At 38.2% G+C, this 19596-nt stretch overlaps 1 protein-coding gene and 1 long non-coding RNA gene across 4 annotated transcripts in view; both read right to left on the bottom strand.

Annotated features, from left to right (window-relative positions):
• slc35f3b (solute carrier family 35 member F3b) overlaps window positions 1-19596 on the bottom strand; it is a 51415-nt gene that overhangs the window by 16116 nt on the left and 15703 nt on the right. The window contains exon 1 of one of the 2 annotated variants that reach the window (XM_044136721.1): window positions 9602-9784. The exons of the other annotated variant lie outside the window; for it this stretch is intronic. Within the exon in view, the coding sequence (XP_043992656.1) occupies window positions 9602-9677 (76 nt within the window). The 5' untranslated portion in view covers window positions 9678-9784. Of the gene's footprint in view, window positions 1-9601; window positions 9785-19596 lie in introns of those variants that run through there. 2 annotated transcript variants of the gene reach the window in all.
• On the bottom strand, window positions 396-1240 carry LOC122842655. 2 transcript variants are annotated; one of them, XR_006372594.1, is made up of 3 exons: window positions 1083-1240; window positions 715-918; window positions 396-610 (listed from the first exon to the last, which is right to left on the bottom strand). It is a non-coding gene; the product is annotated as an uncharacterized LOC122842655 (long non-coding RNA). The 2 variants fall into 2 exon arrangements; XR_006372595.1 differs by lacking the exon at window positions 396-610 and having other exon boundaries at window positions 682-918.

Here is a 19596-nt window from a genome sequence, read left to right on the forward strand (position 1 = left end):
CCAATGAAGCGGCTCATTCTCCTGAGAACGGCTGACCTTGCCAGGTGAGCTCATCACAAATTAACTCCCTCTATGAACTCTAGTGCTAATACTCTACCCCTCCCCCAATGCCCACCCTCAGGCTTCATAATGCATGTAACTGTATTTCAAATTTCAAAGCTTGAGTATTGCTACTAGAAAAAAACAACAAAAAAACAACAAAAAAAACAATGAAATGATTTTGTATCCAATCAGTGTCTGCAATGAAAGCACCAAGAGCAATTTTTCTACCAGTAACATATAATTCTAAATCACAGTCTGTTTTTGTTGTGACATGATGAATCAGTAAAACCTTGAAAAAGGAAGAAAGAGAAATATGGATGTCTATACATGTCTGGTGCAAAAGGATGAGAGTTAAGTTTCTCTATTCTGAGCTCCAAACCTCTTTGTCTTCTTCTGAAGGTCATCTCATGTCTGTGCTGCCCAGTTTGTGTCTTTCCTGGGAACCCGTCCCACATCCTGCCGCTCCCGCCTACCGCTCTATAATGCACCAAGGCTTAATCTCTCAAATGCAACCTTCAGCCAATCCAATCAGCCCCCAGGCACGCTCAGGGTCTTAAGCAGGCCCTTTCTAGTGACATGGCAATAAAAATGGCAGGAAGAAAATATTGATCATCCTTGAACCACACGTTCAAGCCTCCCTGACGGGAAAACAAAATATAAGTTTTTATTTACATGTAAAAGAGGGTTGTTGCTTTATTGGAGCTCCTTTGATTAACTTCTCAGATGTTATTACATAGTTAGTGCCTTGCAAAACAAAGAGAGACACGACCAAAAGTCTAGAGGGGCTGGAGATCCACAGCTCTGGTGGGGGAAATTGACCACATGAAGACCAAATGTGAGAAAGTCCAAATGTCCACAGGATAACTATTAATCGTGCTGGAGAGGCAAGAAAAAAGACATTGTCAAAAGAAAGGCAGTTCTATTTAAAGTTTGCCATAGGTTTTTTAGATAACTTTGGTAAAATTATACCACAATTTCAGGTTAATATGTAAAATGCAGTGTGAAAAGAAAACTAACAGTACACATCACCCTCAACACACCATGATGATCTCTGACGGTGGCAGTATCTTCCTTTAGAAATGTTTTTCTTTATTAAAGAATGGGAAGCTGGTTGATTTACGTGAAGACTGATGGCGCTAAATACATCCAGATGGTCTTTCCTTCAACGTCCAGCAGGACATCAACCATTAATGGTTTGATGGAAACACTAGCTGATTAATCATATCATACCAACAGTGAGTGCTGTTGATGAACAATATAGAGTAGGATGAACTAATTACTGTGATGGAGCTGAATGGCTGGACTGGCAGAGCAAAAAAAAAAAAAAGGAGGCTTTGCCGGTAATGCCATTTGAAGCAATTAATTGTAAATAAAACGCTTGAAAAATGATGTAACAGCTAAATTGTTAACTGTGATCTTTTAAACCCATCAGTGCATAAACAAATTTCCTGTCAAGGAGACACCAAGGATACTGTATGTATGGAATACTAGTGGGAACAAATTGTCTTAGCTCAAAAATAAGCATTTGGGAATGAACAGCAGCTCTAAATGTGGTTAAAACCTTTTATTGCTGCATTAACAGAGATCTTTAACTCAACAGCTTCATGTACCTGAACCATTTTGTGTCCAAATGCACTTAAATCAATCATAACAGGAAGCTGTGGAATCCCTGGAGACAGGTTGAGTGTTTTGGCTTGAAAGTAAGACACAAACTGATCTGCTCTGACAGCTCTGTACGGTTTTTCCTTCTCTTCAGGTATTTATTCTCAGCTGTTTCTATAAATCAGAACTTCTCTAGATTTACTAAGCACAGGAATTTTTTAAAAATTCTTATTATTCTAGGTCTGTTGTACATTTTCTCCTCCCTTAACAAAGAATTCCACTTGTGTAAACTTGCATCTGTTTAGGTCCCTCAAGTTTACTTGGGCAAAATATTGGAGATATTTATTTATCTTACATCCTCACTTATCAGTTTGCTTTATTTTAGCATACTTATTACTTGTTCATGGGAGCACACCAAAAGATGTTCAGCTTATTTTTCCCATTAGTTAGTCTATTTTCTAAGCTCTTCTCCACCCTTCAAGCCCATTTTTCCCCGATTCCCAACCAGCCTCTCTTCTACGTCTGTTCTCCTCCCTCCCCCTGCAACCTCTGCAGTGCAGATCTCTCCTGCTGATAGATGCAAATCCCAAATGTGCCAGCAGAACCCTGCCTGGCTGTCCCACCTCACACGTCTCACAACTTGGTTATGACAGGCTGAGAAGTCGGTTGCAACCCATGGCACTCACCACTCTGTCGTGCCCTGCTTTCCCGAAAGCAAGAACATGGATCCATTTGAGCAGCGTTGTGTGTAAGGTAGCATCAGGCTTGTGTTGGTTAGACAGGGTGGCCCTTGCAACATTTCTGGAGATTTGGGTGAGTGGGAGAAATAGATCTATGAGGGAGTTTTATCTGGCTGGCTGTTAGGTCACAACTCCATAGAAGCAGGAGTGCACTGCAGCGCTTTGCCTCACTGATTTATGAGTGTAAACAAATCAATCACCCGTACACACTTCAGAAGAACACTTCTCCTTGTCTTGCTACTGGCTCAGCTTGGTGATGAATATGAACTGACCTGGGGAACTGACCGCCACTCTTCTAATTAAACACATGAGCTCCTGCCATAGCTATTTACGTACTCAGCTTATGTCACTGAAATCAATACAGTGAAAGCTCTAAATGTAGACATGTTTCTCAGTTATTTATGTTGTACCAAGATTAGGTCTGTCACAGTAATTATTGCGAAAAACAATAATCCTGTCGTTTTAAAACCATCTTCCAGTATTATATTGATAATGCCATACAAATAGAAGTTTGCTCTCTCAAAGACAAGTAAACTTTAATTTTGTAAAGAAGAGTTCACACTGGAAGTGGAAGAAATTTAAATATCTAAAATTAAGAACAACAACCAAAAAATTTAATAAAATAAAAATCACATATAAACAAAACCTAATCAAATAAATTATTATGTCTCTGTAAACAAAATTCCCTTTTGAAAAACATCATCAGAATGGAAATTGTCAAGCTCATTTTCCCAGGTTCCCAGGTTAAAGCAAAACAGAATCCAAAAATTGTTTTAGCTCATGAGTGAATTGGAGCCAACTCCTTGTGATTTTGGGTCAGAAGTGGAACATATTCCAGTCACTTGAGGGTTTTTGACCTCCAGATAGCTTCATCTTTCTGCCACATCTACCTCGTGTAGCTACTGATAATCTCGCCAACTCTGTTACCAAGTGTCACCACCAATTTCAGTATTTTTCAGATCATTTTCCTTGTGCAACAAGAATGTATGTTCTCTGAACCATCTGAACAATTTTCTTGACTTAGCCATATTTCCAATATTTAATGAAACTTTATTGTCTACATTCCAGATGATTAAATAACTTTTCAACACACATCTGGTAGTAGTGTAAAAATGTAAAAACATAAACTGAATATTAAGATACAGTTATACTTTTGCATGTAAGCTTAACGACAAAGAAGTTATGCACTCAAATAATATATTGAATGGTCAAAACCTCAAATGTCCACTTCATAACCTCTAATCTATAGCTAAGCTTATAGGAGAATTATTATAAATGACACTCAGGCCATTTTTTTCTTGATCTTTGTCACGCAGCATCAGTCAATAAATCAATAACAAAAAAAAAAAATCCTTCCGTCCCCGCTTGACCTACGAGGTTTGTCGTTTCTAAAGGTGAGGACAAACACAGAGTGAAAGACAAGTCTGAGTGTGAAATGTTTGTTAGGCTAAGACTACACATAAGAGTCGTAGTTTTACCACAGCAGAGACAGTCCGGCAGACATCAGTCACTGTCTTTGTAATATCTGACTCTGACAGACAGAAGTGGTCTGTGAAACTTGGCTCTGACAGCTGGGTCAGGCCATCCTGTCAGTAAGAGCCCGTTCAACACAACAAAGCAAGATCTTCTGACAAGCCTGTCTGACTCCATATCACAGGAGCTAAAAACACACCCTGCTGCGTCAAACAGCTGATAGGCTTGACCGCGTGGGCTGCGGGGACAACGGCCCCAGAGGACAGACAAGGGAGGGACAAGTGTTACTGATCCCCCTAGACTTCAGTCTGGATCACTTTCTCCTTCAGCCTCAAAGGACGGCGAAGCAACTTCCTCTTAGAGCATCAGCAAACTTTTTGTTTGTTGCTGTTGCTAAGTTATGGGAAACTTTTGTTAAAATCATTTGAAGGCTCAGAATAAGTCCAGTATCAATCCACATTCTCAGGGGAGAAAGACTCACCTGGTATAAATTAAATGTTTAGCTATTGGAGTAACACTTAAAAAATATATATATTTAATCAAAAAATGTCATGAATATGTGTGTATGTATTCCATCTTAAGTTGGGCTGCACCGATTGCAATTTTCTGGCCGATCCCTGGTTACCGATCTCTAAAAAGTCTGACCTGCCGATTTTGATTTTGGCTGATTTGATTCTTTTTGGTCTGAAATGTACAGGGGTGAATATTGTTAACTGCAAATGTTCAGACCTGACCTGGTGGGCCGGTCTGTCAGTCACACCTCTCACTGTAGAGCAGAAGAGGACAGAGGCCGATTTTTAAACCTTTGCTGACAAAGATAAGATTAGGGGACAAAAAGGGCTTCACATGTAAATATTGGCTGATCATGATCCCCAAAAATTAAGGAAATCAACACCCAGAAATCAACTGGTTGATAAACAAATCAATTGGCTAATAAATGTATCCTATTATACAGGTATATAATGTAAACAGCACTGCCAAAGACGCAATAAGTTTATAGCAGGTGTGTGAATGATCTAAGGATAGGGCTACTGATTGTAGCCAGTCCACTAGCGGGCCCCAAAACCACATTTTGCTTAGGGCCCCATGAAGTCTTGGGGCTCTAATCTGCAGATGACAATGGTCGATGCGTCTCCTCGAAGACCCACTTGTGTGTGAAAGATGACCTTGCTCAAGTTTGTGTGGGTCTCTGGGTTTTATTACAAGAAATAACCTAAAAATAGCATAAAAATCTATTTGTATTTAGCCCTCCATAAAAACCCCAAAACGCCAACACTACCTGCTTTGACCCATTCAATCCTCTCTCCTGCAGTTCCTTAGAGGAGTGAATCACTGTGGAAGGCCCTGAACTTTAATAGACTGGCAAAAGGCCCAGTACACTGCATGGCAAATCAATATTTAAAAGATTGGCCACAACATCCTTGTTAAAATAATGGATAGGCTAACACTGCTGGTGTGTGACTCACAAGGAATAGTTTTACTCTTCTTTCAACTTAAAGTCTAGTGAAAACACAAGAAAAACTAAATCAACTTGAGTTAAAGGGACATTTGAATGTTTTTGAAGTGAGACTGCTTGACGGTTATAAGTGGTTCACATTTTACCTGCAGTAGTGAATACAACTCTGATTACAAACAATTTTTACAATAAACTTCAAATAAATGACAAATGAATTAAAATGTCTTGCTTCTATTCCAATTATCTGCACTGATTCTGCGTTTGATTAACATATGTAAAAGCTTTACCTCCTAAAAAAGTTAGAAGTTCTGTCATTGTGAATTTATTCCACACTTATCAAGCAAAATGGGCCTCTTCCATAAGAAGTCTCATTTCTACTTCATCGACTACCTTCAAATTCAACTTCAGTCACACTCAAAAGCCAAAAGCACTGGAAGAATAAACTATTTAAAGGTGTTTCTAAAGGAAACCTTCAAAATGAAAGCATTTGTTGCTAATATTTGTGATACTCCTTCAATATGTATGGGTGCTAACAATGTGTTTTGAAAGATGAAACGTCATCTCCATATTGAAGTTGTTCTATTCATACCAAGCGTAGAAGCATTCTTCCATGCAAATAAACTTGCAGAAATAATGATGTCATTTATGTTTTAGGGTTGATCAAAATATCTTCATAGTTTAGAATTTAGGCTAATTAAACTCGTAAAGATATCCGTCATGCAATAAATCAAGATCATTTTAAAAATGGGTAAGTTTGCTGCAGTGAAATTATGATTGTCCCTATCATTTGCTTGACTTTGCTTCGGTCTGACTATAAACAGTTATTCATGCTAAAAACACACGAGACCCTTGAGACAGAACAGCAGCTGGTGAAATATGGCCGTCATCCTGAGGGACTCATGAACGCTGAATCACCTTTATTAGATGCCTGCTCTCTTTCAAAGCTTGCATAATGAAGTTATGGAGATTAAAGGGACTGATATGAACTTCTTACCCCTTGTTCTAGCAACACAGGGACAACACACACACACACTCCCCAAGGACACTCTTTCATTTAAAGAGAAATCAATAATCACCCTCCCCGCCTCCTGGCCAGTGAATTTGTCAGAGCGCACAGAGGAGGCAGTAACTATTTCAGACGATGTCAGTGAATCAAACCCAGGGCGAGAGAAAATGTCAGTATATACCCAGAATGGATCTCTCTGAATTGTTTTGCTGCTGTCTTCAAGATGAGTTTCCACCAAGGCTGGTGTCAGCATTGATCTGTGTCTGTTTCAGACGCTCCCTAAAAGTACACAATGTGACTGGCCCCATGGAGCTTATGAGGATTACTGACATTATTGGGTAAGCTATAATTTTGTATCTGAATTTGAAAAACAGCCAATTAGACCCGTGGCTTTGGTTCCATCTTGTGGAACATATTTTATATAAACCTGTGGGGATGCTAACTGGAGACAAAAAATAAATAAATAAAAAGGAGTCCACTGTACACCCCAAACTGCAAAAACAGGAACTTTTTGTCAGCTGGGTGCAAGTTGTTAGTGAGGAGAACAGAGTTTTTTTTTTCTTAAAGCTGGTGTTACATAAGCAACAGTGAGACTCTGACAGGCTGAGTGTTGATCTGCTAAGGCCCCCTGTGATTCCTGTCTCCTTCAAAGCAGCTGCTGAATGTTCACATCTCCTCTCGCTGGTTTACAATATAGTATCACCCTAAACAAACATTCCCAAATGTGTCTTTCTCCTCTCTTTTTGGTCACTTTCGGTTTACTTTTGGAAATTCTGTCGAACAAGGAGCTTGTCGAACTGTGGCCTAATATCTCAGTTGTTCTGAAAATAAATAAAATTTTGCAGTAATAAGCTGAGAATTCAGCAGTTGTGATTATTCTGCAGGGAACATGGTGTAAACAACTCAGGCATTTTATTAGTTAATTTTCTGCAGTGTGCATCTAAAACTGCATTGGAATTCCTTATTCATATTCTTGCAGCTGGTCATTTATTATGAATAAAGCAGTCAGGCATTTCCGGATCGAGACCCCAACACTGCAGCTCTCGAACACAGTGAGTGCAGACAGAGAGGTGAGAACTGATGCGTATTAGTCAGCAAACAGGACAAAATACCTGCATTATAGGGGTAAAGAGATAAAAAGATGATACACAGTACTGTCTACATGGTTTGTGTATAACATATATGTATTTTGTAGATAATTTTAGCAGATTTTTTTTCAGGACTGCCTTGTGTTTAGGTCCACACATCTTTGCATATATCACTGACTAAGTTGCCTTTCCCTGCTTAAGTAAAGCGTCCTGGCCATGTGTGACCTGGACACGGTGCAGTTAGTTTTCTATCACACAGCTTCTCACCCATGTATATTAAACGTAGGCAAAAAGTTGTTTTCTATTCATAATCTTACTGGAATCTCCTTCAACATGGTTGCTTTGTTCTCTGCATGGCTCATGGTAGAACTTTAACTCTTAATGCCTGAATTTATTTAAAGTAACATAAGATATATTTTTGTGGTCAAACAGATTCCAAACTAATAAAGGATTGTTCATTTGAAAACAGCACATACAACATGTGACAAGGGGACTAAAGTCACAGGGACATTATCACTGCAAAAACAAAAACCAAAAAAAAAAAAAAGCAGAAATTTTGCAAATCTGACACAAGATGCACCACAAGATGCATCTGGTAACTCTAAATCCTGTCATCCACAGAAATACTCAGACAACCCATGGATCAGAGATGAACCACTGGGTCATTTCACGTGGGAACAGTCTCTTCATCCGGAATGTGAACTAGACAAAATACGATGCTGTAGACTTTAGAAGCAGTATGAACAAGCAACACCCTAGTTTTACCCTGGAAGAAGAGGTGGAGGTGATGGAGCACATCAGTTTAGACAAGAAAAGCAAGTTTACAAGAACGGACAGAAACACTGCACTTCTTGAAGGCACACAGGCCATTTGATGCCTGTAGCAAGATACTGCATATCTTCCAAAATCTCTGTGGCTGAGAGTCCAGTTAATCAGATGAGCCAGGATTACCAACTGTGAGGCGGAAGCTCGGCCAGAGACCGCAACTCTGAGGAGGTGCTTTGTAGAAATAGGCAGCGCTTTGTAAGAACAAATGTTTAGACACCCTTCAATGGCTGATATGGGAGATTCAGGGATTCTTCTAACATGCATGATGGAATCAAAACAACACTCCAGGTATATTTTTGATGAGGGAATAACATTATAACATGATGTAAAGCTCAAAAATAGTTGATTCTGTACAATACTCCCCCTCTTTAAAAATGCAGGCCATTTGTTGTTGTTGCTCTGTAACTCCAGGAGCTGATCTTAGAAAGAAAGATGATGTGCAAACTGCTTGAAAAATAGTAAAATTTCATAATCTACAAAGTACATAGACAAGCAGTCAAATGCAACATTAGCAGGGCTGCAGTAAAAAATTAAAGGTCATTCCCAAAGCAACAACCTTTCAGAGCAAATCCTTTAGAAGTTACCCGCCTCTGTATTTTTTGTGCTTAATTTCTTTCGCCCCTATTTTTCAAAATAAATAATAGCACCATTTGCACCATATTAATCTGGATGTGTTTAATAAAACATGATCCAGAACACTTGTGTTAACGGCACTGTGAAATCAGCAGCCACTCAACTTTTCTTTTTGCTTTCAGCTCAGGCAAAAACCCTGAGCTGAAATTTTTAAAAGGCTGCATCATTGCACAAGCATGAGTCAGTAGAGAAAATCAGATGATGTATAAGTGAGGTACGCCTCTCTGGTCCCAGCAAATCACAGCATCAAAATACTGTTAGATTGAACCTCTTCTCAGTAAATTTCATGAAAAAGAGGCATAAGATCTATGCTCGCATTCCAGCTGCTCTTCTGTATTCTACTTACACTTGCAGCCAGGAATGGATGAAGGGTGGGGAGAATGATAGGGAATCCCTGCTGCAATAACAACTTAAAACGCTCCCTGAGGACGTGCTGGGTTTTTAGCACATCACACCAACACAAGCGTCTGGAAAAATAGCTTGTGACTTGGACTAATTTCAAGGACTATTGATCAAAATGAACAGAAAACAGAGGGAATTGTTTTAAAAATGTTCAGATGTCCAAATGCTGGAAGAGTGCAAAGTTGATTTAAAGCCTTTTTATCTTAGTCGCAGTCTCCTTTTTTAACCCTGTTCCTGCCTATTGGTTGCGGGTTTGTGAAATAAAGCGGTGGTCGGAGTCCCGGAGTCCCGCTGTGCAGATGCGCTCTGAATGGGCAAAGACTCTCCCTACCTTCCACTTTGGTGAGGGTGAGCACCGGACTGTTGCAGGCGGACAGCGGGGCAACCCTGGCGGAGTGTTTCTTCATGATGATGAGCTCGGATGGGCTGAGCTCCAGACCGCTTCGACTACATCCCTGAAGCTGGTTCGGTGCAGATTCCAGACCTCTTGATGGGACCCCTCACACTCGGCCCCCTGCTCTCTGTCCCCTCGTATCCATCCGACTCCACTGCTTCAGATTTATTCCCCCCCTCCCTTCTCCCCACTACCTTCTCCCTCCTTTCCGTCCCAAATCTGCCTCACTCGGTGCGTCCTGGCTGCAATCTCCTTCACGTATAGTTGGGCATTTGCTGCAATTCGCCCACGTCACGAACTAATTAGTTTCACAACCACGTCCGTCCGTCCACACATCACCCCTCATGTTGGAGCCCGGTGGTCCTCCCAGATTGTCCTCCTCCTCCTCCCGCCGCGGTCTCCATATGGAAAAAGGAAACTCCGCATGCAGCCCAGAAGCAAGAGACGCTGACCCGGTTCGGAGGCGTAAAAACAAATTTCAGCTCTATAAATGGACAGTTAGTGACAGAAATGGGACCAAGACATCGGGGATGGGAGGGTTATGTGCTGGTTTTCCAATGAACAGCAGGCAATTAATATACTTTTGCCAATATGGCTCATCACCCTGGACGCTGATGGGATTACACCACATTGGGTTGCTGATATAAATCAGTTGGGACTCTAAATTTTAGTTTTTATCACGTCTAGTCAATGTGTGGGCATGAACTGTGGAAGAAAATATACCTGCTATGATAAAGTTGGTGTTTAAGGCTTAAAGAGATGTGCACAAATATAAACTAGGAGGTGCTAGATGACCTTTCCTTTTTCTACTGAACAAAAATGTGCTCTTCTGAAATCTTTTATTTTATTTTTTTTGAACAGTGTATGGCTTGTAGCCGCAGGTAGAATGTTTGGCTTTAAAAGCCTGGATTACTAATGCTCCACAGTTTTTTAATTGTGAAGTAATTTTTTTTCTCCACTGCGTCTTCTATGGCCACCAACCACCAGGGAAATATACAGCAGAACAAGTTCAAATGACATGAATAGCCTACCTATGCAAAGTACTTTATCAGCCACAATTGTGATCAGTGTTTACAAAATCTTGTAAACACCAATCAAAAGTTTGGTGTCAACAATCCTGGTGAACTGAGAATTTGTGTGTACAATTTTGGTTGCAAACACCAATACTCAGAAATCTTTTATCTTCACCTCTTCTGATGAAGGCAAATAAGTAAACAATTCACAAAAATCTATGTTTGGGGAAAATATGCAAGGTAGGAGAACACTTTTTATGCATGGCCTTTATTTATTCATTAAGTCCTTTGAAAATCTGATTGGTCACTCAGCTTATAACAAATCACAAGACTAGATATGAGCATTCTTTTCATTATAAATCTTCTTTGTAGTGTTCATAACTTTGACAAATATATTTAATCTTTTTTCTCATCTATATACCAAGCTGTGTACAGACTGTGTACAGTACAGTACAGAGCTCCTACAGTACAGAGCTGTCACACAGGTAGGTTAAACTCATTTCTGTTAGTTTAACCTAAAGTCAAACTCTTGTTGTGCCTGAACATGATTAATGAACTTGATTAGTGGCTACAACTGAAGCCCCAGTCTGGTTTTCTTGTTCTACCATGTCTTCATTGTTCCTGACCATAACTTTACCAAAACCAATTTTGTTCAGAGGCTTTTCCATACATTTCTGACTGCTTCTTAACTCTTGTTCTGACTTTGAATCAGGAAGAGATTGGTGTTGGAGCCTCAAGTGGCAATTTCGACCTTCAGATCAATTTTTCTCAAACTCCAAGCTGTCAGACAACTGATAAGGCCAGCTGTTCATCTGAGAGAGTGGCTTAGTGTATCTGTAACTTCACACAATCTCATTTTTGTTGGATCCCAAGGAAGCCATAGTACATGATAAGAGGAGGAGAGGTAAGCAGGGAGAGGTCTGCAGAATATTAATCTGTAGGGGCCTTTCCCAATTCTGCAATGTAAACTTAAAGTAATTTAAATACAGGCTAGTGTGTCAGCTAAGCCTTTTGCAGATGTGTGTACAAAATCCACTTAATAAGAGCATGCGTAAAGGAAGCTGTTCTGAATAATTCATCACTTACACTGTACCACACACTCATACAAGAATCCCCTCTTGTGCCAAAATAGGACAGGGAGCTCCAAAGAAACTCAAACGCTGCAACCAAATCCACTGCTCCCTTCCCATACGGTCTGCATTTGGATATGTAAATGGGAATTGCCTGGGAAAACTCAAAAGGAGGAAACAAACGAAGAACAAAAATTTATACTAAATGGCCTCAGTGGACAGAACAGAGTGGATAAAAATTGTGAACATGACGTCTATGAATTGTACGGTGCAAAAGGCAAACTTGTCTCTGCCTGAGTCACATTCTTGCACCTGTCACCTGTATCTCTTGCATTTACTTCAAGGTAATCAATTTTCAGTCGTTCAGCATGAAGAAAGGTTGAAGACTTAATGAAAGGAGCGCATGTGATATAGCAGTCACAATAAACCAGGGAGGAGGAAAGATTGGAGCAGTTGAGATCATTAAGAGATTCTGGTCAGTGATTCGTAGACTTTTATCTGCAAACATGGAGGAGGATCAAACAAGTGAACCCTCCAAAATACCACATGACAACTTCATCTTTGTAACATACACTATTTGGGATAATTGCACATAGTCAAGCATGTCGACTAAAAAAAAAAAGAAGAAGAAGAAAATGCTCTGAGGTGGCTGCATCTGCACACTCTTTTTATCTAGAGGCAGAAAGAAGCAGATCTGGAAAGGAAGGTGATTTTTCTTCAACACGCACTGGAATGTTCTGGATTTCTCCAAAGAGCACTATGAGCTTTTTCTGTCTTTTGTTTATTTAAGCTGAAAGAGGGAAGATACAGACTGCCAGGTCACACAATCTTTAACTGGTGCTTGGATTTCGAGACACTTCTGGGATGGAAAAAAATAGTGAATTACATCTAAGAATCTGTATGTTAGTACTGGAGTAATCTTACTGCAGGAAAGGCTTTGTAGCAAAACAAAAACAAAAGCATTTATACAACATTTTCACAACCTAAATTGACACTAGAGCTAATCCCACAAGTATTTATTAAAGCAAAGCAATTTTATAAAACAAACAGTGAGTTCAAAGAACGGATCACAGGAGATGACAATGTGTATACAACACTAAACAGTATTAACAAATCTCTAGTTATACAATGTTTTCTTTAATAGCTTACATAATTACTATTTCTACAGCTGAACATGAAACAGCACACTGTTGCAATTGAGAAGAGGATATTGATTACTTTTTAGTGGAAACTAATCAGCCCAGACTGCTGTTAGGTGCATTTAAGTGTGAATGATTGGGGATGATTTGATTAAAATTAAACAATAAGGCCTGTGTGAGAATGTGCCTGACTCAATTTGCGTACAGCAGTGGCATAGACTCTTTCTTTGCCAGAGCATTAATAGATTTGTTATTGGCATTTCCAATCCCATTACAAAGCTAATCTTAAGACAAATCAATTCCTTGTTGAACAATTGGAACAGCTATTTAATGCAGTCTTTACTGCACCTACATCAAACTTGGATTCTTTAAGAAATTATACTTATTTGGAGTTCTCTTTCACATTGTGTGAATGTGTTTATGAGTAAGTCATTGGATGTAGCAGGACATTTAGCATTTTTAATATTTTAATGCTGCATATTAAGAGTTTTATTTGGTTTAAACCATCTTGTTGGTAACATTTTGAGGCAATCTTATGTAACAAAAAGATTGGTGATCCTGTTGGTGTTCCTAATGTACATTTCTGAATTTGAAGAAAGAGATAAAAAGACGTTTGTTATAATACTGGAAATTAGGAAATAGAAATAATTTTGGCAATTGTAACAAATCTAAAGGAGGAAAAATTCAGTTTGATTTAATGTCAGACAGAGAATGTGTCTTTTCATATAGTGTATATAAATATCATTTTTCAACTGTATTCATCTACCATTTCCTCCTCCAACCTAAACAGCTGCTGGATACACATTTTCTTCAGTAAGTAACACTGGCTCCCCCTATTGTCAAGCTACCATGTGATATGAATATTTTAATTATGAAAATGCTTTACTGGTTCTAGTAGTAATTCCTAGGGGTGAAACACAACCTCAGAGAGAGAAGGCGAACTCTAAGAAACATTTTAACAATAGCAATGGCTATCAGACAGTGAAACAAAACACACATATAGTGTTATTATTGTGATATAAAAACAGAACCAGCATTAAGTTTTTGCCTCTCTTCTGTTCCAATGTGTTCAGTTTCTTTTTATTTTGCACAGGATTCTTTTCCCCAGTTCTAAATTTCAGCAATTTGAAAATGGGCTCATTCTGAGTATATGTAAGCCAATTTATTTGTTCTTTTCAGCCATTGATTTGTGATTTTGAATGGATGCTCTAGTTAACTGTCCTTCTAAAAGTCCCCTGCCTAAAATTCAACTCCCCCAGACTGCATATCACATGTCTCTCTGAAATGCTTGTCTTTTCCACAGATCTATCTTACCATCCCAAAACGGGAGCATAGTAAGAGTTTTAAAGACTCCTCAATAGCTTTACACAACCTTTAGACACATTTCATAATCTTCATGTCTCGAACATTAGCAGCTCCTTTCCATTTTGTACATTTAAAGCATTTTAAACAGTCTGAGCTGCTCCCCAGCTGTTCAGAATGAAAGCTCCCCTTTGAACCAAGCTTGTTGCTCTGTGCTTGAATTACTTAAATTGTTCACAATTGCTGTGATTATAAGACAGCAATCCCAGAATACAGATAATTGCTTCATGCATTTAAACATCAGAGCAGTTATAACATGAATAACTGCAATCATCCAGATGTGATGTTTTTTTTTGTTTTGTTTTTTTTTGTTCTTATATTGCCTGGCAAAATATATTTTACATATTTTGTCACATTAGAACTACAAGGGTTTTAGTTTTTCAGACTTCTTAGAACTTTATGTGAAAGATGCAAGTCAAAGTAGTGCCTAATTGTGCATTGGAAGAAGAGGGATGGATGATTTTAAAAGGTTTTTGCAAATCTAATTAGGAAAAAATATATGTCAGACACTTGTCTCCAATCTCCTTTATTCTGATACATGTAAAGCCACTGCAACCAATTACCTTCCATAGCTACCCAATTAGTAAATAGACGCCATCTGTGAATAATTTAACCTCAATATGACATAGCTGAAGAATATTAGTGAACAAACATCAGTTTAAAGCAGACTTAGATTACAGACAAGATTCCAAGTTTTAACCATATAATAGAGCAACGTTCAGTGACAAGACTTTGGTACAAGTGCAAAGGTAAAAATCTAAAAAATATTCACTGAAATCTAATAGGCCAGGCAAGAAAAACATTAATCAGAGAAGCAGCCAAGAAGTTGCAGAGATTCAGGTAAATAATATGTCAGCAAGACAACAATCAGTCTGGATTGATTGTTTTATCATAAAGTCCAAAACTCTGGACTTCATGGTAAAACAAAGGCATTGTTGGAACAATGCCCTAAAAAGCAAAAGAAAAGAAAAATGTAATAAAAACTGAATACTTTTGTGTTGTACCAAACATTTCCCATCTATGAAGATATACAATTGTCATCAAATATATCATACTAAAAAAATTACAGAAAGAGTTAATTTGCATCAGCTCAACTTGCTGGAGGGTCTAATTCATGCCATTCTTTTCTCAGGTGTTCTCACTGTCCTGAAGGATTTGTAACACTGCAGTTGAACTATTACTCCTCTGGAGGGCACTGCGACCACAGTGTCAGACAAAAATGACACCTGATCAGGGTTTAGATAAAAGGCGGCTAGGAAATCAACCTCCAGGACAGTACTAAAGGAAAGACAGGATAGCAGCAATGGAGGTTATAAAGTGACCCAGATACACTGCTTTAACACACACACACACACACACACGCACACACACACGCCTACACAACGCCTACCCGTACAAGAAATATGTAAGGACAGATACCTTCAAGAACTTACAGTAATGAAACGTAACAGATGATGAATAAGTGAATGAATTAAACATGATATAATAATAGGTAAAATATAGTAAAAATACATAAATAGAAACTGTTCTTTGGGATGACATCACTCCTTTGGAGCATATTTTTAAAGCACAAAGAGAGTGTGAGGCACTCACTCCAATCTATGACATTTTTTTTACTCCGTTGTCTGGTGACAAAAAGCTGCAGGGAGTCCAGAGTGACCTGGAAAACACTGGCAGCTCTTAAAGAAGCCATGGAATATATATTGTTTATTGCAAATTGACATTTAAATGGGCTTTTACACTGAAAGATTACAGTCAATAGAAGGTAAAAAGAAATGCATACTTTTTCAGTGCAAGTTTTTTTTTTTTTAATGAATGTCAGTTGTTTTTAAAAAACTTGACTCTTAGAAGACGGTTAACATCTATATCTGACAAAATTAGTAATTTTTTTAAATAGATGAGTTTTGCAAATTTTACGCAGACACATGTTCATCATTAACAGAAACAGAAAAGCATGAAGCGTGTAAAAAGCATGCACTTAACATGCAAAAAAAAAGGATTTCATGCACTACTGCATTGCAGGTTTCTTTTTTTTTATCCCCACTGTTAGAGCTGTAAATGAGCATGAATCCCAATGAGGTTTAATAAATTCCCAAACAAGGTTCCAGAGTTTCCCCTCTGTGCTGAAAATTTTTATTCATCCCTCAAGCAAAAAAAGTATATATTCCCTTTTATCGACTCAGAGATTCAACATTAAAGGGCAAACTGAATCAAAATTTAAGGGTAGAAAACGTAGAAATCTTGAAAGGTATGATGCATAAATAAATCACAAACTGACTTTCCATTATTTTTCAAAACAGCTCAGTAGTTATAAATTTCATGCTTTTGGCACAAAACCTGCTTATGGAGCAACAACTTTCTAATACTATACGACAGTTAAATATGAATAATTATACTTCATATGTAAATGCAGAGTGCGACAGCCAATTGGTTTCACCAGAAAAAAGTGTTTTTCTGAAAAAAGAGCATATATGCAATGAAAGCACTGAAGGTGTGGCTCAATTGATAAAACAATAAAGGATGGTGTGAAAGCTCTTGCGAGAGCCAAAGTACTAAAAGTCGATCAGAGTCATAAAAGTCAGCAGTTGAAGGGCGATCTCTCCTTACTCACCAAAAACTGTGTTTCTGTAGCAATTATTGGGATTCCAGAGAAGCACCAAGGGTGCATTTTATGCTATGGCCAAATCTTCAAGGTGATGGCTTGTGTTGGTCATCAACATAATCGGGTGATTATGTCGTTTTGCAGTGGGATTTGTATTCACCATGTCCTCTGCCAGTATAAAGTACCGACTGGCATCTTTAGTTAATAATTGAACCAATTACTGCTCTCTCCAGACATTACTGCTGCATGTCTGCATTTTTTAAAATCTACATTCAGATTTATGTAGCTTGAATGTCTTGTCCTTCTCCTTGAATTAAGATTTGATGTTTAATTTTTGGTAGTTAAACCCACTCAATGAAAAGCATGAGCTAGTCAAGTGTAGAAAACCTTCAGCTGCCTCCATTAATTGCTGCTATGTTCCACACAATCTCTTACAAATATATTATAAAACATTCTGGTGCTAACGTCTTTGAAGAAACTGAAGTGCTAACTCTCAGCACAAAAATGCTGATCAGAACTAAAGCAAAAACTAGAATGTCTACCTGAAGGCTGCCACCATTTTGGTTTTTAGAATTACAGTTTTTAAGTAGATAGTCCCCATTGTAGTGAATTAAAGGCATATGCTTCGATATAGAGCACTTTTAAATGTATGGGTACTAGAAACAATTCTCCTGATTTTCTGTCCCTTGTTAGACAACAGTTACCGTATTAAAGCAATAAGACTTGGTCTGATAAAGTAGTAAAGTAGTAGTAAAGTAGTTTTAAGGGTCCACTTAAAACTACTATTCTAAGCAGACCTGGTTCTTGTCAAGTGACTGAAAAGATTTGCACGAGCCGCCCCTCGACCCTGCCAGAATAAGCAAGCTTAGACAATGGATGGATGGACGTTTTAAGTGGCCATTGTGTTTTGCATTGATTTCTCAATGCTCTATTTCTTTAGCTTCGCTTTCTGTCAATCACACTTTTTGAAAAGATGATTTCGCTACAAGCTCAAACACAACTGGAAATGAAGAGTACGGGTAAAAAATGACCCGTAGTCCTATCTGCTATTTTACGGCTAATTAAAGTGCACACTGAATTGTATTTTTTTTCCTTCTTTCTTTAATCCTTACATCCTGTCTGGAAACAGCTAAGCTCTGACCACAAGGCAGAACCTGCGTCTCGTGAGTGACAAATAAAAGAGCCTTATCGGAGCCTGAAGAATCCTACTCTGGACGTTGGACTTGTTGAAACCCTTTTTCTCTTTAGAACAGCACAAACAGCCATCAGCTGTCTCACCAGCGCTGACATGGAAGCTTAAATGAGGGCTTCAACAAATCTCCATTTTTGTAACAGCTGTTGAGGAGATAGCTGACAAAACAGGGAAATAATACACCTGAGACTCTGAAACTCAATTATGATGAGATTTAGTGATTTTCATCATTTTTGCATCAAGACAATTGTGTCTGGCAGCTCTGACATCCATAAATCAACTGAAATTGTTGTTGGACCAAAAAAACAATAATGATAGACAGAGTAAAATAGATCTGTACAGAAGAAAAATATATCCTACGTAAATATTATTTATACAAATGTGTTACATATTTGCATAAATATATAACACGTTATACATGTGTTTTATATATATAACACATATGTTTCTGAGTTGTCTTGATGTACAACTTAGAAACACTTGGCACCGATGTCTGACATAAATAAATTAGCAGAAATTCCAAAAAGGAAACTGTGGAAAAAAGCTTGTTACAACCTTCTCCCCATGTCCCACAGTGACATGCAGAATTAAAGAGCACACTTTGTTCTTTTTTAAATAACTATTCATTTTGCGTTAATTCTAAAAGGAAATACAACTATCATGATGTACAAGAATTCACGGAGCCCCCATAGGGGGATATGGAGGATTTTTTTTTTTTTCTTTTGGATTCCCTTGCAATACTTCTGCTTTACCTAGCAAGACCATTGCGTCACCTCTTAATATTGTTCTGATCTTTTATGACTAAAAAAAGAAACAGTAATGTAGCTGACAAAATGTTGTTCTGAGGATACTGTCCATCATAAGTAGACACAAATAGACATAAAATGCATTGAAAAGTAAATGCTGCAGTAAAAAAAAAAAGCAAAAAACATTTTCTGACTTGATAAAACATATTTCCCACTAACAATTCCCCCAAACACACAGGGATCTGCCAACACACTCTCTGCTCATCATAGTTGCCTTAGCCATGATTAAACTTTTATTTTCCTCTTACATCAAACATGCTTTTTTTTTTTTTTTTTTTTTTACCATAGATCTAATTTGTTTTTTATTGTCCTGGGTAAAAAGTACTGAGAAGCTGTTTTTGTTATATTATTGAAGTGACTGGAGATCTGGGTTGGACTCTGGTCTAGTACTTAATTGGTTCAAATCTTACCAATCAAACAGGTACTTCTTTGTGTCTACAGATAATTTCTCACCAGAATGGGCAGAAGTCACATGTGGGCTACCACACAGGTCAGTCCCTCCTATTTAGTATCTACATACTCACACTAGTGTGAAGCACCTTGAACTGCCTTGTTGCTAAAATTGCAATACAAATAAATTTAACTTGACTTGACTATTCCCCTGTGCTTATTCCCCAAGTTCGCACACATCTTCTGGATAAATGATCTTTGTAGCAAAAGTGTTCACGCCATCCTTTATCTGTTTAACCATTAAGTAGCCAACCAGTCACTCAACAATGTACTGTTAATGATGAAATCAGTTAGTTAG

Source organism: Gambusia affinis, linkage group LG13, assembly GCF_019740435.1.
Source record: "Gambusia affinis linkage group LG13, SWU_Gaff_1.0, whole genome shotgun sequence".
NCBI classification, from domain to species: Eukaryota; Metazoa; Chordata; class Actinopteri; order Cyprinodontiformes; family Poeciliidae; genus Gambusia; species Gambusia affinis.